At 44.0% G+C, this 26,021-nt stretch overlaps 1 protein-coding gene across 2 annotated transcripts in view; it reads right to left on the bottom strand.

Annotated features, from left to right (window-relative positions):
* dnah7 (dynein, axonemal, heavy chain 7) overlaps positions 1–26,021 on the bottom strand; it is a 241,518-nt gene that overhangs the window by 107,139 nt on the left and 108,358 nt on the right. For both annotated transcript variants that reach the window (XM_036974097.1, XM_021596897.2), the window contains exons 34-43: positions 24,076–24,207; positions 20,139–20,360; positions 18,948–19,145; positions 15,669–15,824; positions 15,294–15,462; positions 14,831–14,957; positions 7,820–8,039; positions 4,001–4,459; positions 3,747–3,914; positions 3,157–3,402 (exon numbers count right to left, since the gene is read on the bottom strand). In XM_036974097.1, the coding sequence (XP_036829992.1) occupies positions 3,157–3,402; positions 3,747–3,914; positions 4,001–4,459; positions 7,820–8,039; positions 14,831–14,957; positions 15,294–15,462; positions 15,669–15,824; positions 18,948–19,145; positions 20,139–20,360; positions 24,076–24,207 (2,097 nt within the window). The remainder of the gene's footprint in view (positions 1–3,156; positions 3,403–3,746; positions 3,915–4,000; positions 4,460–7,819; positions 8,040–14,830; positions 14,958–15,293; positions 15,463–15,668; positions 15,825–18,947; positions 19,146–20,138; positions 20,361–24,075; positions 24,208–26,021) is intronic.

Here is a 26,021-nt window from a genome sequence, read left to right as displayed (position 1 = left end):
GGGTTGTCTGTCAGGCAGACTACCATGACGGTAACCTCCAATCCCTTCAGTAACCTGGCTGTTAGCAGCGCGGCCTTCCCGGTCATACCGGTTTCCTGAGAACCCTACTTACCTCCCCTGGAACACTTTGCTGGAGAGTCGGGAACCTGTCGGGCGTTTCTCGCGCAGTGTTCTCTCATCATCGAGCTGCAGCCCTCCTCCTTCCCCTCGAACCGCTCAAAGATAGCGTACCTGATCACGCTGAGGCCCGGGAGGGCTCTCGCCTACACTACAGCCATGTGCGAACTCCTCCAGACTGAAGCATACGGCCAACTGTTGTTCCCACACAGAGGTGAAGAAGATTTTTGATTCTCCACTGTCCGGGAGAGAGACTGCCCGGAGGATACTCCAGCTTTGTGAAAGTTCTTGCACGGATTACCGGAGGAAGTGAATGACGAGCTAGCAGCCCGGGAACTACCAACGGATCTCAACTCGCTCATTGCCTTGACCATCCGGATCGACTGGAGGCTACAGAAATGTAGGAAAGATTCCACCTCGCCTCCTATGCATCCCGGAAGTCTCCGATGTTTCCATGGCTGAGAGGACCCGAGGCTACCCGAGTTCCCCCGAAAGTCTCCAAAGTCTGCCGATTCACCTCTTCCCAAGCCGATGCAACTAAGCAGAGCTGGGCTGTCCCCAGCCGAACGTCTACACCGGCTTCACACGAAGAGTTGTCTGTATTGCAGGACTACTGGTCATTTCGTGTCCTCTGTCCACTAAAAGACCAGGCTCACCGGTAGGGGCGATAACTTTTCCTCCCACCTTTACTCATACCCCTTTCCATACAATTCTGCTGTGGGGGAACCCGTCAAAATCTCTCTGGATACTCATCGACTCTGGGACCGATGACAGTTTTTTGGACATTACCCTGGCGTCTGAGCTGGGCATCCCCACTCATTCCCTTTCCATTCCCATGGACATTAGAGAGAGCTGGACGGCCGCTCTATAGCCTGGGTCACCCAAATACCACTCCAATCAGCCTACGAGTGTCAGGGAACCACAGCGAGGCAATCCAATCTCCTCAGGTTCCCATGGTACTGGAATATTCTTGGCTCCAGCGACACAATCCAATCATAGACTGGACTGCTGGTGCCATCATGAGCTGCAGCCCGTTCTGCCACGGCCATTGTCAGAAGTCAGCGCAACCTGCCCCGGGTCATCTTCCTGTGGGCTCAGAAGTTGCCCCGGACCTCTTCGCCATTCCTGAGGAGTATCAGGACCTCCGGGATGTTTTCAGTAAGGCCTGGGCCACTTCCTCCACACCGACCCTATGACTGCTGGATCTTCTCCCAGGCACCACACCACCCCAGGGACGACAGTACTCTCTGTCAGGTCTGGGGACCAAGGCTATGGAGACCTACAACGAGGACTCCCTAGCTGCAGGGTGTATTTGTCCTTCTGCTACCCCTGCAGGGCAGGGTTCTTCTTTGTGGAGAAGAAAAGCAAAACCCTGCGCCCGTGCATCAACTACCAGGGCCTCAATGACCGCTACCCGCTACCGCCTCAGCCTTCGAGACGCTCCGGGGGGGCACCATTTTCTCCAAGTCGGGCCTGCGGAATGCCTACCACCTGGAGCTGATGCAAGAAGGGGACAAGTGGAAGACTGCCTTTAACACGGCCAGCGGTCACAACGAATACCTGGCCATGCCAGTTGGCCTTACCAACGCCCCAGCTGCGTTCCAGGCCCTGGCAACATGTTGAACCGGTTCGTCTTCGTTCGGTGGTGAATTGGCCCCAGCCTACGTCCAGAGTGCAGCTGCAACGTTTCCTGGGATTTGCCTACTTTTATTGCCGCTTTATCCAAGGTTAAAGCATCCTGGCTTCCCCCCTGTCTGCACTCAGCTCTCCCAAGATTCCATTCACGTAGTCACCAGCTGCTGACCGGGCGTTCCGGCACCTCAAGCACCGCTTCACCACTGCTCCCATATTGATTCATCCTGACCCGTCCCATCAGTTTGTGGTGGAGGCCAATGCTTTGGATGTCGGAGTGGGGGCTGTCCTGTCCCAGCGTTCCACCGTGGACCTCAAGTTACAACCCTGCGCCTTCTCCCATCGCCTCAATGCCACGGAGAGGAATTACGATGTGGGGAATTGTGAGCTTCTCGTGGTGAAGATGCCGTTGGAGGAGTGGAGACACTGCTTGGAGGGGACGGAACATCCGTACATTGTGTGGACGGATCACAAGAACCTGGAATATCTCCGCACAGTTACATCCCTGCGCCTTCTTCTCCCATCGCCTCAATGCCACGGAGAGGAATTACGATGTGGGGAATAGTGAGCTTCTCGCAGTGAAGATGGCGTTGGAGGAGTGGAGACACTGCTTGGAAGGGACGGAACATCTGTTCATTGTGTGGACGGATCACAAGAACCTGGAATATCTTCGTACCGCAAGCTAGGTAGGTCCTGCTTTTCACCCGGTTTAACTTCTCCCTCTCCTACTGATTGGGATCCAAGAATATCAAGCCGGAAGCTCTGTCACGCCGCTATAGCCCTGCGTCTACACCCTCGGACCCCGAGACCATCCTTCCCACCTCGTGCCTGGCAACAGCACTCAGCTGGGGAATAGGGAAGCAGGTCCATGAGACTACGTAGCATTCCCAGCCGAACCCTGGGGGGTTCACCCGGTTTAACTCCTCCAGGATCCAGGAAATATTAAAGATACAGCATACAATTACATTCTAGACGATTATGTGCTTCCAAATTTGTGGCAACAATTTGGGGAAGGACCTTTCCTGTTTCAGTATGACAATGCCCCTGTGCACAAAGCGAGGTCCATACAGAAATGATTTGTCGAGAAAGGTGTGGAAGAACTAGACTGGGCTGCACAGAGCCCTGACCTCAGCCCCATTGAACACCTTTGGGATGAATTGGAACGTTGACTGAGAGCCAGGCCTAATCGCCCAATATCAGTGCCGACCTCACTAATGGTCTTGAGGCTGAATGGAAGCAAGCATGCAGCAATGTTCCAATATCTATTGGAAAGCCTTCTCAGAAGAAAGCCTTCCCAGAAGAATAGCAGCAAATGGTGGACCAACTCCATATTAATGCCCATGATTTTGTAATGAGATGTTCGATGAGCAGGTAACAACATACTTTTGGTCATGTAGTGTATATTACCTGGAACCAGTCGATGGTGCAACAGTTGATGAGGGCAGGGAAGCGTCTCAGGCGGCTCCGGAAGGTGTCTCCAATAGGGCTCATGGCCAGCACCACGTGCAGCTGCGAGCGGCAGCGCTCCAGGAACATGTTGAAGAGCGATAGCGGGCTGCCATCCGTCTGCTTGTCGCGCTCCCTTTGACGATCAAGCACACGCATGCGCTCGCAGATCTCTGCTTTCTCGTCAGTCGCAAACAGGTTGGGTACCTGGCGTGAGGAAGGGGGAAAAGGAAGGAAATTAGGATTTTTTCATGACACTGTAGCCATTTTTTGGGGGATTATTATAAAACATTTTAAACCACCTAAATGTTTGCATTTATGTATTTCGTAAATTGAGATATGGGTGTGTATCTCGAATGTTCATGCAAACCATTCATTAATTCATGCAATATTAACATGATTAAAGAAAAGTTCAAGAAAGGCAAATTACAGAAATCACAAAATGTATACGACTAGTCTGTGTCTTTGTCTCTGTTGTTGTGTCTGTGACCATGAATTTCTATATAAGGGATAAAGAAAAGTGTCTGTCTGTCTGTCCGTCCATCCATCACCTCTCCAGTGTTGAGCAGGTTGCTGACGTCCTCCAGGAAGGACTCCATCTTGATCTGTGTGTCAGTGAAGAGGAAGACACCGTGCGTGTCGCCCTGCGTGGACTTGCGCATGATCAGCTTGAGGTCGTCACGCCACTCCGTCATGCCGTAGCTCTTTGCAATCTCCACCTGTTCAAAAAGTATATTGTGACTGTTATTGAGAGTTTGTAATTTTATACAAAATACAATTGTTAATGAAAAAAAAGTTTCTCCACCTGGAAGAGCTCCGCCTCTGCCATGTGGGCGGCCAACCTGGTAACAGACTGTCTCCCACTCCCGCCCACCCCCACCAGCAAGGCATGGCCGCGCGGCTGCTTGAGCACGCGCGAGATACGGCACACATGCTCGATGGCGAAGCGGAAGAGCACCAGGTTCATGGGCGCCTTGCTGACGTTGTTGTACTCATCCAGGTGCGACTCAACCACCTGCCGCAGCTGGTCCAGGTTGTTCACCTCGCGGTAGTTACGGTCCTCGCCCTTGGGGTCGTGGAAGTCGCAGAACATGAGGCTGCGGAGGTCATCCTCCGTCACGCACCCGTCCTGGTCCTGGTCTAGGTGCTGGAAGAGCTGGTGGAAGTCCTCTTTGAGGAAGGACTGGGACACCTCCTGGAGGTAGCCCACCATCCAGGCCCGGTCTGAGTCGTGCACTAGACGGTCGTAGTACACCCTCTGGACCTGTGAGAGTGAATGAAGTAGCAATTTGTCAGCATGAGAATTGAACACCTAGGACCGGTTGCACCAGTTGGGCATAAAAAACTTTGGGATCATAATTTACACCTGTTGCACCAACCAAAAATATGACTAGTCATAGCTAAGTTTGAAGAAAGCAATGCTGGCATAGCTATGTCATGAGATTTGAAGCTTCATAATGATGGTTGCTAGGCACTGCACATTACAAGGCTGTTACCATCCTAGTAGCAGTTCGAAACTTTGCGAGGCATGTCCCATCACTTCGCAAAGCCCGCCACTATGCATGCACGTTTTCTTAACCACAACTGGCTGGATCAATCAATAATTACTGTGGAAATTTATATCACTAACTTACAAAAATATTGTAATTAAGTAGGCTAATGCCATTGAAGGCATTGACCATATTGTTGCTTACTGAAACTCCCAAAGTCATCCAACCGTTTAATCAATGTGGTCACTATAATTTCAGCACCGTAATGATTGGGACAGCGTTATTGCACTGCTTTGAGATAAGCGTCAGATTTTTGATTTCACAGAATCTCCATTTGGATATTTGGTTACAATTAGGCTGGGAAAATGTTAGCCAAATTGAAGTGAGTGTTCATGATGATAATATTTAGTCTAGTTTTCTCATCTAACAGTGTAATAAGATTTTTAGCCTACACTAGCCATATTATGTAGCCTACACTAGCCAAGTATAACAGGTGGATTATTTAGCTCTTCACTCACGTAGTAGGCTAGGCTATATCCTGACTTAAAGCCTTGACTTGTATCTGTATATTTGGTTAATTGAGCTCTGGCTGGGCAAATAGGTGGAGGTGGCAGCTCATCTATTAGTTTGCTAATATCTGATCAGACATATTTAGCATGCTATAATGTAGCATTTACATCAAGTGTATTATGTTGCTATTGACTCGCGCATAGGCAACTCAAAAAGAGGTTGTGAAATGTAGACTCACATCCTGAAAAAATATAGATTTCTATTATTTTCTGTGCATATCATGAAAAAGACAGTCCCAATTTAACACCCTACACCTGCTCCCTAGTAGGCATAGAATCTACGTCCATGCGTAGCTCATAGAAGGGCTTACACCCAGGTGGGAGCAACAGGTATCGTTTTTGGCCCGGAGTAGAGCACATTTTACGCTGGAAATAGAGTTACGACCCACTTAAGACCAACTGGTGCAACGGGCCCCTGAATATTATTACAATTTACACGTCATGATTTGTTAGAACCTTGAGAAAATAGACTCATGGGACAGTTTATTAAGTTACTGTTCAATTGAACGTCAGAATGGGCAAAACAAGTGACCTAAGTGTCTTTGATCGTAGTATGATCGTCGGTGCCAGGCGAGCCAGATCCAGTATCTCAGAAATCGCCACCGTCCTGGGATTTTCACCCACAACATTGTCTAGGGTTCACCGAAGATGGTGAGACAAACAAAAAAACATCCAGTCAGCGGACAACTCTTCGATCCTGGTCACCGATGGATGAATGCAGCAGATGACCACACCGGGTTCCACTCCCATCAGCTAAAAACAAGAAGAAGTGGCCCCAGTGAGCACGCGATCAACAACACTGGACAATTGCGGAGTGGAAAAACATTGCCTGGAATACAACAGCGAGTTCAGTTTACTTGAGAGGCCTGCACAGTCCCCAGACCTCAATCCAATAGAGCATTCAGTATTTGGGATGAGATGGAACGGGCTATTCGCAGCATGAATGTTCCCGCCGTCCAATCTGCAGCAACTACATGATGCCACCGCATCAGCTTAGACCAACATCCCTGTGGAAGTTTCCGACACCTTGTAAAATGCCACAAATAATTCAGGCTGTTCTGGAGGCAAAGGGGGGTCCGACCCGGTACTAGATGGGTGTACCTAATAAACTGGCCGGTGAGTAAGGGCTTGACAATAACCTTTTTAACGCCACTTGATCTTCGGACAAGTAGGATAGATTTTTGACTTCAAGCCTAAAGCTCAAGTCCAAAAATAAAAATAAATGTCTATCACCATGGGCTAAAAAGGTGACTGAAATTTGTTTTGGTGTTGTATGATGCAACAAATCATTTCACAAAATAAAATTAATTATTATTATTATTATTATTATTACACACAAGCCTAAGAGCACCATGTGCATTGCCAAGCATCGGTTGAAGTGGTGTAAAGCTCGCCGCTATTGGGCTCTGGAGCATTGGAAACATTCTCTGGAGTGATCAATAACGCATCACCATCTGGCAGTCTGACAGACGAATCTGGGCTTGGCGGATGCCAGGAGAATACTACCTGACAAAATGCATAGTGCCAACTCTAAAGTTTGGTGGAGAAGGAAAAATGGTCTGGGACCGTTATTCATGGTTTGGGCTAGGCCCTTAGTTCCAGTGAAGGAAAATCTTAACCCTACAACATTCTACACGATTCTGTGCTTCCAAATTTGTGGCAACTATTTGGGAAAAGGCCATTTCCTGTTTCAGCATGACAATGCCCCAGTGCACAAAGCGAGGTCCATACAGAAATTATTTGTAGAGATCGGTGTGGAAGAACTTAACTGGCCTGCACAGAGCCCTGACCTCAACCCTATCAAACACCTTTGGGAAAAAATGGAACGCTGACTGCGAGCCAGGCCTAATCGCCCAACATCAGAGCCCGACCTCACTAATGGTCTTGTCCCTGAATGGAAGCAAGTCCCTACAGCAATGTTCCAGCATCTAGTGGAAAGCCATCCCAGAAGAGTGGAGGCTATAGCAGAAAAGGGGAGGACCAACTCCATCTTAATGCCCATAATTTTGGAATGAGATGTTTGAGGGGAAGGTGTGCACACTTTTGGTTAGGTAGTGAACAACACTGCCCCTTTAAGACATAAAAAAAAATGTCAAAGATAGCTGTAAATGTGCAAGTTGTGTACTCTTGTTGGAAGCAATCAGTCTTCCATCACAACCACATGTGATCGAAAGACCGTTTGTGCCTTTCAATGGTTTCTACTCCGATGCGCTGTGCCTAACACAAGATTAACGCCTGTCTTGAAAAGTTAGATTTGTTTTGTTGCATTAATGTTAATAAAATTACAATTAATTTGCCACTCAACTTAATTAATTTCTCCCAATATTTGTACTTCCCATATGGATAGATAACACCACGGTAATGCAAGGGCAGAGTTTGGGAGATGAAAGTCTGCAACACATCGCATCCGGAGGACACTTTGATCCAATTCTGATAGGATAAAATATTTGATATTGTGATTTTAGTGACTTTTTTACTTTACATCTATGTTCTGCTTGTCTGAATTATTTCTTTTTTTACCTGTCCCGGGCAAGCGTGAGTGAATACTGAGCCCTGTATACATACCTCATGCACCCAGAGGCGCTTGATGGCACTGGGGTTCTCAGCTGTTTCAGGTCGGGACAGACAAATGCCCTGGATGACGCGGGAGAAGTCTCGCAGGTTAAAAAGGTAGTGGGACTTGGCTGGGGTTGGCAGCAGGTTCTTGGTGGCCTCCTGGTACACAGACATTGTGCCATTTATGATCTGAGCGGTCAGCGTTGCAAATGGCTTGGGGAAAGCAAACCTGGTGAGGAAGAGGTGAGGAGTTATAAATTATATTATATATACACAATAACAATTGTGCAAACGTTCCACATACGCACACACACACGCACACTCACACACACAATAGCCTCAGCCATGTTAGCAATTTATGATATTCTTCAACAACACAGACCCTAAAGCAAATCAAGGGGAGAGAAATATATTTATTAAAAGAGAACAAATCATAGTTGTTATGCTGGAAAGTGGATGGTTGATCTTCATTCTTCTCTGTTCTCATTGTTTCTCCACTGAACAAAGAGACAGGATGTAGTTTAAACAAAAATCGAACCTGTGGTTGACCAATTAGAATTCATTGCAGCAAAATTGGGCCAATGGTGAAAATACAAAGTATCACATGTCAGCTTCAATGTATAGATCATTTGGACCAATGACAACTTGCCACATATAGCTACAGTTGAAGTCGGAAGTTTAAATAAACTTAGGTTGGCAAGTCGGTAAGGACATATACTTTGCGCATGACACAAGTAATTTTTCCAACAATTGTTACAGATTATTTAACTTATAATTCACTGTATCACAATTTCAGTGGGTCAGAAGTTTACATACACTAAGTTGAATGCCCCTTTAAACAGCTTGGAAAATTCCAGAAAATTATGTCATGGCTTTTGAAGCTTCTGTTAGGCATTTAAGACAATTGGAGGTGTACCTGTGGATGTATTTCAAGGCCTACCTTCAAACTCAGTGCCTCTTTGCTTGACATCATGGGAAAATCAAAATAAATCAGCCAAGACCTCAGAACAAAAATTGTAGTTCTGGTTCATCCTTGGGAGCAATTTCCAAATACCTGAAGGTACCACGTTCATCTGTACGAATAATAGTATGCAAGTATAAACACCATAGGACCACGCAGCCGTCCTACCGCTCAGGAAGGAGACGTGTTCTGTCTCCTAGAGATGAACGTACTTTGGTGCGAAAAGTGCAAATCAATCCCAGAACAGCAGCAAATGACCTTGTGAAGATGTTTGAGGAAACAGGTACAAAATAATCACAAAGCCATGACCTCAATCCTATAGAACATTTGTGGGCAGAACTGAAAAAGCATGTGCGAGCAAGGCGGCCGTCAAATCTGACTCAGTTACACTAGCTCTGTCAGGAGAAATGGGCCAAAATTCAACCCAATTTACTGTGGGAAGCTTGTGGAAGGCTACCCAAAACGTTTGACCCAAGTTAAACAATTTAAAGGCAATGTTACCAAATACTAATGCACCCAGAGGCGCTTGATGGCGCTGGGGTTCTCAGCTGTTTCAGGTCGGGACAGACAAATGCCCTGGATGACGCGGGAGAAGTCTCGCAGGTATGTAAACTTTTGACCCACTGAGAATGTGATGAAAGAAATAAAAGCGGAAATAAATCATTCTCTCTACTATTATTCTGACATTTCACATTCTTAATTACAACAAAGTGGTGATCTTAACTGACCAAAAACAGGGAATTTTTACTAGGATTAAATGTCAGGAATTGTGAAAAAGTGAGTTTAAATGTATTTGGCTAAGGTGTATGTAAACTTCCGACTTCAGCAGGCTGTTAGCCAGCCTGCCAGCTTAGAGGAGTCTGCCACTAGCACAGTCAGTGTAGTCAGCTCAACTATCCCCATTGAGACCGTGTCTGTGCCTCGACCTAGTTTGGGCGAAACTAAACATGGCGATGTTCGCCTTAGCAACCTCACTGGAATGAAGACCTCCTCCATTCCTGCCATTATAGAAAAAGATTGAGATACCTCACATCTCAAAATAGGGCTACCTAACATTAGATCCCTCACTTCCAAGGCAGTTATAGTCAATTAACTAATTTATCACTGATCATAATCTTGATGTCATTGGCCTGACTGAAACATGGCTTAAGCCTTTACTGTGTTAAATGAGGCCTCACCTCCTGGTTACTCTAGTGACCATATCCCCTGCGCATCCTGCAAAGGCGAAGATGTTGCTAACATGTTCCTCACTGAGTTCCCTGAATTCCTACCAGACCTTGTAGTCATGGCAGATAATATTCATATTTTTGGTGACTTTAATATTCCCATGGAAAAGTCCACAGACCCAATCCAAAAGGCTTTCGGAGCCATCATCGACTCAGTGGATTTTGTACAACATGTCTCCGGACCTACTCACTACCACAGTCATACTCTGGACCTAGTTTTGTCTGGGTTGGTGCCCCCCTTGGGTTTTGGCGTGGCGGAAATCTATTGTGGGCTATACTCAGCCTTGTCTCAAGATGGTAAGTTGGTGGTTGAAGATATCCCTCTAGTGGTGTGGGGGCTGTGCTTTGGCAAAGTGGGTGGGGTTATATCCTGCCTGTTTGGCCCTGTCCAGGGGTATTGTCGGATGGGGCCACAGTGTCTCCCGACCCCTCCTGTCTCATCCTCCAGTATTTATGCTGCAGTAGTTCATGTGTCGGGGGGCTAGGGTCAGTCTGATATATCTGGAGTTCTTCTCCTGTCTTATCCGGTGTACTGTGTAAATTTAAGTATGCTCTCACTAATTCTCTCTTTATTTCCCTCTCTTTCTTTCTTTTTCTCTATCGGAGGACCTGAGCCCTAGGACCATGCCTCAGGACTACCTGGCCTGATGACTCCTTGCTGTCCCCAGTCCTCCTGGCCTTGCTGCTGCTCCAGTTTCAACTGTTCTGCCTGCGGCTATGGAACCCTGACCTGTTCACCGGACGTGCTACCTGTCCCAGACCTGCTGTTTTCAACTCTCTAAAGACAGCAGGAGTGGTAGAGATACTCTGAATGATCGGCTATGAAAAGCCAACTGACATTTACTCCTGAGGTGCTGACCTGTCGCACCCTCGACAACCACTGTGATTATTATTATTTGACCCTGCTGGTCATCTATGAACATTTCTATGAACATCTTGGCCATCTTCTGTTAAAATCTCCACCCGGCACAGCCAGAAGAGGACTTGCCACCCCTCATAGCCTGGTTCCTCTCTAGGTTTCTTTCTAGGTTCTGGATTTTCTAGGGAGTTTTTCCTAGCCATCGTGCTTCTACACCTGCATTGCTTGCTGTTTGGGGTTTTAGGCTGGATATCTGTACAGCACTTTGAGATATCAGCTGATGTAAGAAGGGCTTTATAAATACATTTGATTTGATTTTTAACTGTATGAGTCCCGGACTGGAACCCCTACACAGATTCTAAACAGTTGTTGAGCTGAAAAACAACCCATGTCCCTGACCCATTAATCTTCACTTCCCCATTAAAGAAAAACAACTAGTTCCATTGATCTTTAGTTTTCTGCATTGTATATTTATCTTTTAATATTCTTACAGCTGTCTGTCAATACTATCAACAGAACCCTTTGGCAAAACCTGGAAATAAAAGTGTCATATAGTAATTTGAGAAGATGTAGCCAGGCTTTGACCCTCATTACCTTCAATCATGCAGGTTTGTCTTAACAATTTACATGACAATTTACTCGTTAAAACATGCGTGTTGAAAGATAGGAGTAATGTTAATATGTGAATACGAGAATATAGGAGTGTCACGCCCTGACCATAGAGAGCTGTTTATTCTCTATGTTGGTTAGGTCGGGTTGTGAGTAAGGGTGCGTTATCTATGGGAATTGTATATCTATGTTGGCCTGGTATGGTTCCCAATCAGAGGCAGCTGTTTATCGTTGTCTCTGATTGGGGATCATATTTAGGTAGCCATTTCCCCATTGTGCTTTGTGGGATCTTGTCTATGCACATTTGCCTGTGAGCATTATTGTAGCTTCACGTTTCGTTTGTTCGCTTTGTTCTTTGAAGTTTTCTCTTCCAAAATAAAGGATGGAAACATACCACGCTGCATCTTGGTCTACTCCACGAACGTGACAGAAGATCCCACCACAAACTGACCAAGCAGCGTGGCCAAGAGGAGCAGGTATCCTGGGCCTGGGAGGATATCTAGGAGGTAAAGACATCCTGGACTTGGGAGGAGGTAATGGCAGGAGACGAAAGCCTTCCATGGAAGCAGACGCAAGCTGTGAAGGAAGGACAACGACGACACCGGGGTTCGCAGCCATGACGGAAGCCCGGGAGGCAGCCTCAAAAAAAAAATTGGGGAGGGGCACACGGAGTGATCGGCGAAGGAATGTTGGGATAGATTGAGCGAGGATAATTGTAAGATAGTTGAGGGGAGTGATGAGGTAGAGTGGCTGGTTTGGTGTCTGGAGTAAGACAGTTGCTGTGAGGAGCATGTTTTGCGGAGACACGCAATGTGTCTCCAGTGCGCATCCACAGCCCGGTGTGTTCTGTGCCAGCTCCTCGCACTGCTCGTCTCCAGTATGCCTCCTCGGTCCAGGATATCCTGCACCGGCTCTACGCACTGTGTCGCCAGTGCAGCTGCCCAGCCAGTGCGTCCTGTGCCAGCGCCCCGCACTTGCCAGGCTAAAGTGAGCATCCAGCCATGACGGGTTGTGCCAGCTCTACGCTCTAGACCTCCAGTGCCCTGACCATAGAGAGCTGTTTATTCTCTATATTGGTTAGGTCGGGGTGTGATTAAACTTTTTGGGATAGGGGCCAGCAATTTCACTTTTGATAAATAGCATTCCCAGAGTGAACTGCCTCCTACTATGTCCCAGATGCTAATATATACATATTATTATTAGTATTGGATAGAAAACACTCTGAAATTTCTAAAACTGTTGAATTATGTCTGTGAGTATAACAGAACTCATATGGCAGGCGAAAACCTAAGAAAAATCCAACCAGGAACTGGGACATCTGAAGTTTGTAGTTTTTCAGAATACACATTGAGATATGGATATGGATGCACTTCCTACGGCTTCCACTAGATGTCAACCGTCTTTAGAAACTTGAATGACGATTCTACTATAAAGGAGGGGCTCATGAGACCTCTTTGAGTCAGTGGTCTGGCAGAGTGCCTTGGTCTCATGACGTGCGCTCCAAACAGAGTTACCTCTCGTTCCAGTGCTTTTCTGAAGACAAAGGAATTCTCCGGTTGGAACATTACTGATGTTTTATGTTAAAAATATCCTAAAGATTGATTCCATACATCATTTGACATGTTTCTAAAGGACTGTAACATAACTTTTCGAGTCTTTGTCTGGATGAAGTGCCTGCGCCTCATGAAGATGGATTACTGGGCTGAACACGCTAACAACAAGTGGCTATTTGGACATAAATGATGGACTTTATGGAACAAATCAGTCATTTATTGTCGAACTGAGATTCCTGGGAGTGCCTTCTGATGAAGATCAACAAAGTTAAGTGAATATTTATAGTGTTGTTTCTAACTTCTGTTGACTCCAAAATGGCCAATATTTCTCTGGCTGGATTGGGTTCTGAGCGCCATTCTCAGCTTATGCTTTATTCGTATTTTTTTTTTGTTTTTAAATCTGACACAGTGGTTGCATTAAGGAGAAGTCTATCTTTAATTCTGTGAATAACACATATCTTTTATCAATGTTTATTATGAGTATTTCTGCAAAATCACTGGATGTTTTGGAATCAACACATTACTGCAACATGACTGCACGTAAGGCGGCAATGTAAACTGAGATTTTTGGATATAAATATGCACATTATCGAACAAAACATACATGTATTGTATAACATGATGTCCTATGAGTGTCATCTGATGAAGGGCATCAAAGGTTAGTGATACATTTTATCTATATTTCTGCTTTTTGTCCTACCTTTGGCTAGAAAAATGGCTGTGTTTTTTTCGACTTGGCTATGACCTGACATAATCATTTGTTGTGCTTTCGCTGTAAAGCATTTTTGAAATCCGACACAATGGGTAGATTAACGAGATGTTTATATTTTATTTGCTGTATTGGACGTGTTAATGTGTGAAAGTTACATTTTTCTGAAAAATATTTTTTTATTTTACGCAATGCCTTTTCAGCGGAATGTTGTCGAGGGGTTCCGCTAGAAAGGTTAAGGGTGGGTTATCTAGGGGAATTGTATATCTATGTTGGCCTGTTATGGTTCCCAATCAGAGGCAGCTGTTTATCGTTGTCTCTGATTGGGGATCATATTTAGGTAGCCATTTCCCCATTGTGCTTTGTGGGATCTTGTCTATGTATCAGATGCCTGTGAGCATTATTATAGCTTCACGTTTCGTTTGTTCGCTTTGTTGTTTTGTTCTTTGAAGGTTTCTATTCCAAAATAAAGGATGGGAACATACCACGCTGCATCTTGGTCTACTCCTTATGACGAACGTGACAAGGAGTGTACTTGACAAATCACAGAACATTGCAAAATACATACCACTTCATGACAACTGTGTGTATATGCCATGTTATAACCTCTTATAGGTACAGAGTTGGGCTAACTATCCTCCATATGGCACCAACTGTTCTGTGACAATACAGTGTTTCCCCTAGGATTTTTTTCAGCAGCGGTGTGGGGGGTCCGTGGGTGGCTTTTGGCCATTTTATTTGAATTCCTCATTGTTAGAAGTTTTTTCCAAATCGGATGTTAGGTACTTCATTTATTGAATATTATATGAATCCTATTAATTACAACGGCCTATTTGATCTCAGAGATCATATTATATTTCAACAAAATAATTGCAGGTATGCAAATGTTACCGGTAACTAACTACAGAAACGATTTCAGAACAATCTGAAATGGTGGAGGTCGAAATTCTCTGTTTTGTGCTATTTGAGGTGGAACGACCCGAAAGGGTTTAATTGTCTAGGAGGTTAGGTCTAGGCCTAAATATGTACTGTATATCTAGGCTGAACTATCTATCTATGTTGCTGAAGAGAGGGCTAACTTCTCAGCAACACTATATTGTTACCTTATAGTGAGGTGCCAGTCCATGATTCTGGAGAAAATTGTGTACATGGTCTTCTCGTCAAAGTCGTTGATGGTGACCGTGTTTAAGTGGCGTAGGTAGCGAGCTGTGATTGGGTTTCTCCCACCACCTGAGGGCAGAAATCCAATGCTTTGAAAATGGCTTTCGGTAGAAGGTGCCCTTAGGCTCAGATCTAAGACCAGCTCACCCTCCCCAAATCCTCAAATCAGTTTCCATAGGGGCACAGAGTTAGAAAATGTAGAAAGCGCACTTGGGACAAATGACTGTGATAGCATGTAAACCTTTTAAACGCTTCTTTCAATGCCCCCCTAAGAAAGATTAATAATAATACATTGAATAAAAATTGGTATTTAAATAAACAGCAACTGCTGAATAGTGTTGTGAAAAAAAGTGTGAGCAAATAAACTCAGTAAAGGGACAGCTGAGCTGTACGTGCTAGACTCACCGGGTGGTCCCATGGCACACATGATCTGGATGTCCACTAGCTTGATCATGGAGCAGTCCTTCATGTCGTACCAGTTCCAGTGGTCCAGCCACTGACGCAGCAGCTCCACGGGGGGCTGGGCCCCGTACGTCTCCCTGGCCGGCATGTTCACGTCGTCCACAAACACCACCTGGACAAATGAAGAACTTATTAAACTACAATGTCTTTCACTCTGCTGCAATACTACTTTTCACTGTCAGCACAACACTACATCGAGGGCTTATCAACACCATTATTATTATTCAAGAATTAAACACATACACGCATGACAATGTCAGTCACGCATGCACGCACGCATCCATCCATGTGCACACACACAGAGCCTGGCAAACCTACCGTTCTCTTGCCCATGGGCGGGCCGTACACCCCTTTGCGGCGCTTATCTAGCTTTGACATGATGATGTTCTGTGTCTGGGCGGCTGTGGTCTGTGCTGAGAAGTTAATCATCAGGGGGCTATATACATCCTTATTCAGACGGTTCAACAGAAAGTCCTGCAGAGAGTTTGTGGGAAGTTAGGGTTGTTTCACACTACTGAACTGTTGGTTAAACATTCATCATAGTAGCTAGAACCATCCTGGAGAGGACTGTTGAGAAGTTGAAAAGAAAATATATGAGCCAGCACAGATCGGTTCGTATTGGCACTGTAGTGTAAAAAGTGTTTTTCCTTTGTGACTATAACAGCTGTTTCAGATGGTTCTTTGAGAATCATGGTCCTTTGCACCAATTCCTTACAGACAGTTTTAAGTGGGGGGTTGAGGGGATGGTCTAAACTACAGTCTCTAAATATGAGTTTGAGGTAATGTAATCAAATAGCCTAGCCATACATTGTGAGTTGACTTATTACTATTATTTTGATTGCATGATCACAGAAGATTTAGGATATTATGAATTTTAACTGGAAAATAAGAACACTTATTACGCAACACTCTTCTGTTTTGCTCGTCTCAAGCTGGTATTTTGAGTCCCTCTTGTAGTGTTCTAGGAATTGGATTTAAAAAAATGATGCTTTTACAATGAGCTTTTTCTTGCACCTACTACAGTAAGCACTTTCTCAGTACTCACTGAAGTAAATATAGGGTGAATTATTTTCTAAAATAATTGAACGTTCAAGTTCTGAATTGGCCTGCAGAAGTGACACATTTTTCTGTTGTTATTTTGGCTCTGTACTCCAGCATTTTGTATTGGAAATAATACCATGACAATGAGGTTACAGTTCTGACTGTCAGCTTTAATTTTAGGGTATTTTATCCATATCGGGTGAACCATTTCAAAATTACAGCACTTTTTGTACATAGTCCCCCCCCCCATTTTAGGACAAATGTACTTATATGTGCATTGAAGTATTAAAAAAAGTTAAGTATTTGGTCCAATATTCATAACACGCTATGACTCATCAAGGTTGTGACTCTACACATTTGTTAGACGCATTTGATGTTTGTTTTGGTTGTATTACAGATTAATTTGTGCCCAATAGGAATTTATGGTAAATCATGTATTGTGTCATTTTGGAGTAACTGTCAGGACTTCCACCGAAGTCGTTTCCTCTCCTTGTTTGGGCGGTGTTCGGCGGGTCGACGTCACCAGTCTGCTAGCCATCGTCGATCCACTTTTCACTTTCCATTTGTTTTATCTTGTTTTCCTACACACCTGCTTTCCATTTCCCTCATTAAGTGTTGTGTATTTAACCCTCTGTTCCCCCCATGTCCTTGTGTGGAATTGTATGTTTGTAAGTGCTTGTGCACTATGATACTGGTGCGGGTCGGGTTTTGTACCCATGTAGATTTTTTGTTTTTTATTGCCGTTGCTTTTGAAATAAACTGCTCTGGCTATTACCTATTTTTGTTCTCCTGAGTCTGACTCCACTTCCACCAGTTCCGCAACCCTTACAGTAACTTGTATTGTAAATAAGAATATAATATGTTTCTTATCACTTCTAAATGAATGTGGATGCTTCCAAGATTCTGAATAATCCTGAATGAATAGTGAATAATGATGAGTGAGAAAGTTACAGACGCACAAATATCATACCCCCAAGACATGCTAAACTCACCATTACAATAACAGGGGACGTTAGCATTTTTGGAGGGGTATGATATTTGTGAGACTGTAACGTTCTCACTCCTCATTATTCACAATTCAGTCATAAACATTACTGAAACAACATATTTGATGCTTAAAAAGCGACTGCCTTTAAAAAGCAACGCATCCCTTTGAAAACAGCCTATGCTGCATCGATATTAGTCAAACAGTTTTGCTAGTGTAAAAATAGACTACAAAGTGTAAATACGATAATTTTGCTCATGAACTCAGTTTAGTCTAAAACGGAGTTTGGGAAATCCATGTGTCACACATTGGATGTAAAATTGCGCGACAAAAACGTCTTATGCTTAGTGGAACCCCCCAACGCGGAATCGGTCAGGAAACAAGAATGAAATCAATATATTTTTTAAACATACAAATGACTTGCAGTAAAGCCGCTCAACATCTACATCACATTCAGTCATCTAACAGACTCCCATCCAGAGCGACCCATGGTCAAAGCCCCGCTCAAGGGCTTGTCGACAGATCTCCCACAAGGTCAAAAACGGGGACCCGAACCAGCGACCCATCAGCATCCAGCCCAAGCTCCCAACCGCCAGGCCACCAACCCCCCTCAACCATCCGAGACCCCCTACACAGTGCCCCCCCCAGAAAAAATGGTTATATAATAATTCCAGTGCAGCATTTATAGAACGTTGGTGTGTAACGAGCTAGAGAATGGATGGAGGCTGTTAACATGATTGATCGGGAGGCCTGCGCTGTCACACCTCTCTCCTCCTCAGAGCCGAAAATAGGAAGCGCAGCTGGCGGGAGAGCTTGGCAGTGACGGCAGCATGTACAATGTATCTGTCGGCAGGGCGTGCCCACTGTCGAGCCCAGGCCGGGTGCTCGTTTATCACCCCTGGCACGCCGGAGATGCCCTGCTCTGCCAGGCATGGTTACGGGCAGTCGGTTCTGCTCTGTCAGACAGAGCACAGCTGGGCTAGATGGGGAGAGGAAGCCCCAGTGAGCAGTATTAGAGTAGGTGGTGTCTGATCTACAAGCTAATGTGTCTACAGGAAGACCAGGCAGACAGGTGATGTACCTAAGGTGCTATGGGGCTGCTAGGGTTGCCTAAGGGGAGGCTAACTTCTACCGGCCACTTTTAGTGGTGTCTGGTTGATTCAATATGTTTGATTATGCCGTTGTTGGTAGAGTAAGAGTGCTTATATACTGTGAAGGTAATGTGTTTAAGGCAAGTGACCTCAAACATTGAGGCAATTATTACAGGCTCATCACTTAAATGCACATAGACATATAGGGTCAGAAAATCAGTACAGAAAATCTGATCGATCGATTAGCTGGACTGGAGGATCAATGGGAGGATGGAAAAGGCTTTTACAAGGAACATTAAAACCAAGCCAAGTAAGAACTTCCAAGGCCATTATTGTAACCCATTGTTGAGACTGGTGTAAAATCAGACACTGATTGGCTGATTGAAATAATTGGTGTAAAATGAGACACAGATGAGTGGCTGATTGAGATAATTGATAAATAATGTTCTGATCGGTTGACTGAGATAAGAGGCCACTCACAATGATGTAGACACTTTTGCCAGTGCCTGTGGGGCCGATGAAGATGGTGGGCTTCTGGTGGGTGATAAGCAGCTCCATTAGAGCTGTGTAGCGCACTGTGTTCTCCGTGGGAACAATGATCTGGTTGAAATGCACATCCTTGGGGATAGGGGGCGCCATCTTCAACTCGTCTGTCCACAACTCCCACCTCCCTGGGCCCTGTAGAAGAATACATTATTTTATTTAAAAAAAAGAAATTACCACAAACTGTTAATTTATTTAGGCCTTAAAGTGATCGCTTACTAATTTAATGTCTGAGAGCAACTCGATATCCACTCACTGGAAACACAATTCAATTAAGCTCATTGGAAGTTGCCTTACTGTGATAGTGATATAGCAAATGGATGTTGGCAAGTGGCACAGTATTGTATTACTGGGTGCAGTACTCACTCCTTAAGACTTACAGTTGACCCCTGCAGATAAGGTGCTACTTTGCATCTCAGGGCTACCGTACAAACCTGAAAACTACTGCCCCTCTCATTGAAACCATGGAAGTTCAAGGACGACCACGGTACTTGTTATGTTCTGTTAATTACTGATGTCCCCTTTAAGAATGGAGAACCCTTGGTCATGCGCAGTGTTGTTCTATAATATTCTGGTACTAACTTGTTTTAGTAAATGTGAAGCTCCACTTTCAATTCCTTGTATTCGGAGTCTTTCTTAATATATAAATAAGTAATAAGAGCTAAGTCACTACAGTACTGAAGGCATTGTTAGCAGAAAACAGAATCCCCCATTATAGTGAATTGAAAAATGAAAATCTTCATGGTCAATCTTCATGTAAATAAAATACAGAAATCGAAGACAATGGTACCAATAATTGCTTCTAATACACCAGATGTATGTCCTTGATCCAATTATTATAAAATCACACGCAGAAAAAGTTATTAGGATAATTTAATTGCTAATGGCAACCTGCAGTAAGCAGTCAGCCTTCAACTTGAGATAACTTGAGTCACTTCCTTGAGAAGCTCAAACTGCGCAAATTATGTCTCCATGAGACGCTGTCTTAACCGACTTAATTTGGCTTCATTGCGCTATTGAGTCTTATTTACAGTCAAACTCACAGTTGGCTCTTCAACAATCAACATTAACGTGAGACTCACTATGTGGAGCTTATTGTAGGTCTTACCTGGTCCTGACCAATCTCACCTCTTTAATGAAGCGATACTCATAGAGTGTGCCCTCCGTGGGCAGAGGCACAGTCAGCTGCTTGGCAGGAGACTCCACATGTTCTAGGATGCCATGGCGTGCCCGTGTCTCTTCGCTCAAGGCACCCTCCATCATCTCCCGAACCAGGCTGTCAAACTTCACCCGTCCGGACTCCGTACAGCTGGCACCCACCGACCACACCAGGCAGAAGATGAAGATGCCCTGTGGTGCCAAGATAGAATGATAGTCAGAATCTCACAAAATGCTCACAATAAAGATTTATCAGGTGATAAAACACAAATGGAATGCAGGAAGGATTCCATTACAAATATTATTTTTTTTATCACTCGAGCATGGCTGACAATGTCAGGTAAGCAGGGAGTATAAATCAACGTAGAGGTATCCTTTCTGTAGCAGTTCCAAGAGACCGCCACAAACTCAGTAAAGCGCAATAAGGTAGAAGAGAAAACCAGCAGGCTCCGGACCTAGTAGGGTAAGAGTTGAATAACCCTGACTACAGAATATAATTTTTTACAAAATTCATATTTTTTTATTTATTTAACCAACAAGTGATTTGTGTAAATAATATTTGTCTTGATTAGCAAGCAGCTCCATAGTGTAGGCCTTAGTAAACCTTTATTTGCTAATAATGACAATGCTGTGTAGGATGTCTGATATGAAAAAAGACTGAAAAGCAGGTGGAGGACTTTTATTCTGTGATTGTGGAATGCCTGTGCTGATGTTAAACTTTGAATTGATTGGCTTCCCATCTCCACAGACAGGGACTACGTAAAAACATTTCACTTTGATACAAGTGCATTTTCGTAGCAGGTTATGAGAGCATTTTAGCTAACCCTAACCTTAACCTAATTCTCCTAACCTGCTACAAAAAAGTCATAGCTGTATCGAAGTGACGTGTTTTTAGGGAATTTCCCACGGAGGTGGGTTTGGCGTGAGTATTCAGGACTTGGCCTACTGAGGCGAGGCTCACTCAAGACGGAGAGGGAAGGCTTTGACATTTTTGCCTCCGCTAGGAAACCAAATGCTGGTTGATAAGTGTGAGGTGTCAGAAGATTGTGAAAGATTAAATACAAATGCAGATGTTGCCGGGTAAGCGGGAAGGCCTGAATGTCGAGCCCTGACACACATGCAAGCACTGTCCTTGACACAAACTGTTCGCACCTCTCTTGTTGGCAGTGAGAACATTATGTATTTTAAAGATAATTTCCTGCAATTGTACCCGCGGTCGTATTGACGTCGTCCTGGGTCCAGATCCAGACCACGGTCTGCCTATTGAGAATGGCTGGCCTACGATAAAATCTACAACAAAAATAAACCATACAGCAGAAATGGTTATTAATTCAATGCTTTGATAAGAAGACTAGCTGAGACTAGCTGAAAGCAAAGAGGATATCATCAGTATAGTATGCCACAGGAAGAATAATACCAAATATGTTTTATAACTAAACCAAGATAGACCACAGCCGGTCGTTTCCAATAGAAACAAATTAGTCATAGTGGGCAGAACAGGCAAGGAGGTGGGCAGAGCCAAGCACGAGCTAGCGAGATCCTATTGGCCCATTCTAGCCCGCATCTGCATATTTCCATTAGAGAACACTTACTTGGTGAAGTGTGCGTGTGTAATAACTACATTTGCCTTTGCACAGATTTTTACAACTTTGGCAAGGGGTAAAGTCTACAAAACTTAGTCCACTCTGTTCAAAGCAGATTCTAGTTTTGACAACAAAAAACTATTGAGATCAAAATGTTTCATCAATAAGAAAACTGTGGGTTGGTCTGTGGGTGATGTTTATGACCTCCCCATAAATACCTTTCTCCCTTTCCTCTTCTCTCTTGAATCTACAGAAGGACTCTTGAAAAGCCTTTGTTAAACATAAAGAGTCTGGGAACATCATAAGGTGTGGGGAAAGGAACCACATTTCGGTAATCCAACCAGCTGAAAATATGCGTTGGTACTTAAAGAATATGATGACAGATCAGTTGTCATCTGAGACATTATCACTAATGATAGGATGACAAACTGTATTTTGGAAAGTCTACACATTATAGTTATCAGATTCACATGGAATTGTTGTGCAATTTAAATGTTTAAATATGAAACTATTTGTGAAAATATTACATGTAATTTTAGCTTCCAAATGAGAGAATTGGATTTTCATGAGTGAACTATGCTCAACTCAGTGGCCCTGCCCATGTGAACAGACATTGGTTATAAACTATGAAACACGCCCTCCTCTCCCCTTCTATATTATATAGAAGCCCTTGACGAAAATGTAACTTACTGTTCCGAGGACGTTAAGGCGACAGTCCCACGTTAAAAGGGCTCAGATAATAAGCTGTTCCAAGGACGTGTGGACTTGAGGTCCCCACGTTGAAAGGACAAAGACCACCTACAGAACTAAGCCAACCTCAGCAAGAATCTAACGAAATTAGGTGACGACCTACACGCCAGAAGGATGAATTTCGACTAAACAAGCCAGAATATAGCACAAGCTTAAAAGTATGGCAACTTGGTATGAACTTTGAACTCTTATTCACTCCAGAAGTGATACCTCCTAGCCGTTGAGTTAGCAGCAGTCGCTAAACGTGGGCTAGGAGAGGACGGACAGAGTATCCAATCTACCACGCTCCAGTTCACCACTAGACATTCTTCAGAGGACCAGAGATCCACAAATGACAAACCGGCCTTCCATCGACAAACAATCTATCAAAGTGCAGCTCAGAGTTAATATTTATTGCATTCTCCTTTTCCAAATGGGCGGTTATTTAGAATGCATAAGATTCTGTATTTACGATAGCATAGCTTCTCCCTTTGTTACTCAGTCTTTCACTCAAACCCAACCCCCTCTCTTTGTGTAACCAGCCATCGTATCTGTTCCGTCCACCAGGGATGTTTCCTTTATGACATAATTTGTAATCAATGTATGATCCATTCTGTGTGATTATTTAGGTATTTAATAAATAAATAATTAAACCAAATGTTCTATTGCTGATTCAACTTGTTAGCCAGGGTTCGTGAAGATAACCAATAATTTATCACTTTCAGATGAGACTAAACAAGGTGACGATTAAAAATTGACCGCTATTGATGTAAAATATTACTAGGTCTATTTATTTATTCGGAAGATAACAGCTCTATAAACATTATTTTGTGGTTAATTATCTACCTGATTAGCTTAATCAGGTAATATTAATTACAGAGAAATTATTTTATAGAATAGCATGTCATATCACTTAATCCGGCATAGCCAAAGACACGACAAAATCCATCTTTTCCCACTGCCAGCCACTGGTTTTCCTCTTACAATCATATTTGGTAGTGAGTGGAAACGCCAAGTGGATGCTTCACATTTATACATACGGGGAAATATCTGTCTCATTGTTCTATCTGTGATAATACCACTGCTTTCACAATATATGATTCATTCAGCACCGAAACATCAATAGGAACTGGCTCATCTACTAAAACATTTTGGGTCTCAGTGGAGGTGGTACTTTTTTTTAGCGTTTACATTTATTTTACCAAACAAGTGGATATCAATCAGGGATACATTCAGAGATAACCCTCTTTTAGCATGTTCATGAGAAGGTGGCAACTACTTCTCTGAACTTAAAGTTAACAGTCTTTAGTGTTTTCAAACTCATTTAGAATGAAGCACCTATTAATTGATTCAAAATGGTCAACTATTAAATTGTCTACTTAAAATGTTACGGTTACATTGTGCACGGTGTGTGTGACAGAGTGCTTCATCTGGGTAACGTTTATTAGGCACAGAACAGAATAAAACAGGAACCTCTCATACTTGTCCAATAAGAAACACTCATGTTCAGTTTCCATAGCAGAGCGTTTAAAATGTTTTCCATTCCATGCCCTAATGAACACGACCCTCGCCACAGGGCCTCTCCCACCCCTCACCTCTAGCCAGGAGCAGATGTCCCTCTCATTCATGCCCTTCATCTTGACCTCCTCGCTGTACTCGTCCATCATGCAATCCATCAAGTTCATCAGCGAGTTCACCAGGTTTGTGTCTGATGTCGGGGAGAGCTCCTGGAACAGGTACACAACCAATATACAGCTTCAAGAAAAAGTATGTGAACACTTTCGAAATACCTGGATTTCTGCATAAATTCGTCACAATATACAAACACAGTCTGCTTAAGCTAATAACACACAAACAATTATACGTTTTCATGACTTTATTGAACACGCCGTGTAAACATTCACAAAGCAGGGTGGGAAAAGTATGTGAACCCTTGTATTTAATAACTGTTTGACCCTCCTTTGACAGGAATAACCTCAACCAAACGTTTTCTGTAGTTGCAGATCAGACCTGCACAACAGTCAGGAGGGATTTTGGACCATTCCTCTTTACAACACTGTTTCAATTCTGCAATATTCTTGGGATTGTCACACCCTGATCAGTTTCACCTGTCCTCGTCATTGTCTCCACCCCCTCCAGGTGTCACTTGTTTTCCCCAGTGTATTTATCCTTGTGTTTCCTGTCTCTCTGTGCCAGTTCTTCTGTATGTTTCTAAGTCAATCAGCGTTTTTCCCCGTTCTCCTGCGTTTTGCATTCTCCTTTTTCTAGTCCTCCTAGTTTTGACCCTTACCTGTTTCTGGACTTTGTACCATTCTGCCTGCCTTCACCACGAGCCTGTCTGCCACTCTGTACCTCCTGGACTCTGATCTGGTTTTGACCTTTTTGCCTATCCCTTTGGATTAATAAACATTTTAAGACTCCAACCATCTGCCTCCTGTGGCTGCATTTGGGTCTCGCCTTAATAGGGATGTCTGGTGTGAACTGCTCTCTTGAGGTCATGCCACAGCATCTCATTCGGGTTGAGGTCAGGACTCTGACTGGGCCATTCCAGAAGGTGTATTTTCTTCTGTTGAAGCCATTCTGTGTTTTGGGTCATTGTCCTGTTGCATCACCCAACTTCTGTTGAGCTTCAAATGGCGGACAGCCTAACATTCTCCTGCAAAACGTCTGGATAAACTTGGGAATTAATTTTTCTGTCGACGATAGCAAGCTGTCCAAGCCCTGAGGCAGCAAAGCAGCCCCAAACCACGATGCTCCTTCCATCATACTTTACAGTTGGGATGGGTTTTTGATGTTGGTGTGCTGTGCATTTTTTTTTGTCCACATGTTGTGTGTTCCTTCCAAACAACTCAACTGTAGTTTCATCTGTCCACAGAATATTTTTCCAATAGCGCTGTGGAACACCCAGCTGCAGTTTTGCAAACTTCAGATGTGCTGCAATGTTTTTTTTTGGACAGCAGTGGCTTCTTCCGTGGTGTCCTCCCATGAACACGATTCTTGTTTAGTGTTTTACGTGTCATAGACTCGTCAACAGCGATGTTCGCATGTTCCAGAGATATCTGTAAGTCTTTAGCTGATACTCTAGGATTCTTCTTAACCTCATTAAGCATTCTGCGTTGTGCTCTTGCAGTCATCTTTGCAGGACGGCCACTCCTAGGGAGAAGAGCAACAGAGCTGAACTTTCTCCATTTATAGACAATTTGTCTTACCGTGGACTGATGAACATCACAGCTTTTAGAGATACTCTTTCCAGCTTTATGCAAGTCAACCATTCTTAATCTTGGGTCTTCTGAGATCTATTTTGTTTGAGGCATTGTTCACATCAGGCAACGCTTCTTGTGAATAGCAAACTCACATTTTTGTGAGTGTTTTTTATAGGGCAAGGCAGCTCCAACCAACCTCTCCAGGTTAGCTGACTCCTGACTCCAATTAGCTTTTGGAGAAGTCATTTGCCTAGTGGTTCACATTCTTTTTCCAACCTACACTGTGAATGTTTACATGATGTATTCAACAGACAAGAAAAATACAATCATTTGTGTGT

This window comes from Oncorhynchus mykiss, chromosome 3 (assembly GCF_013265735.2).
Source record: "Oncorhynchus mykiss isolate Arlee chromosome 3, USDA_OmykA_1.1, whole genome shotgun sequence".
NCBI classification, from domain to species: Eukaryota; Metazoa; Chordata; class Actinopteri; order Salmoniformes; family Salmonidae; genus Oncorhynchus; species Oncorhynchus mykiss.
This window is presented reverse-complemented; position numbering and strand designations above follow the sequence as displayed.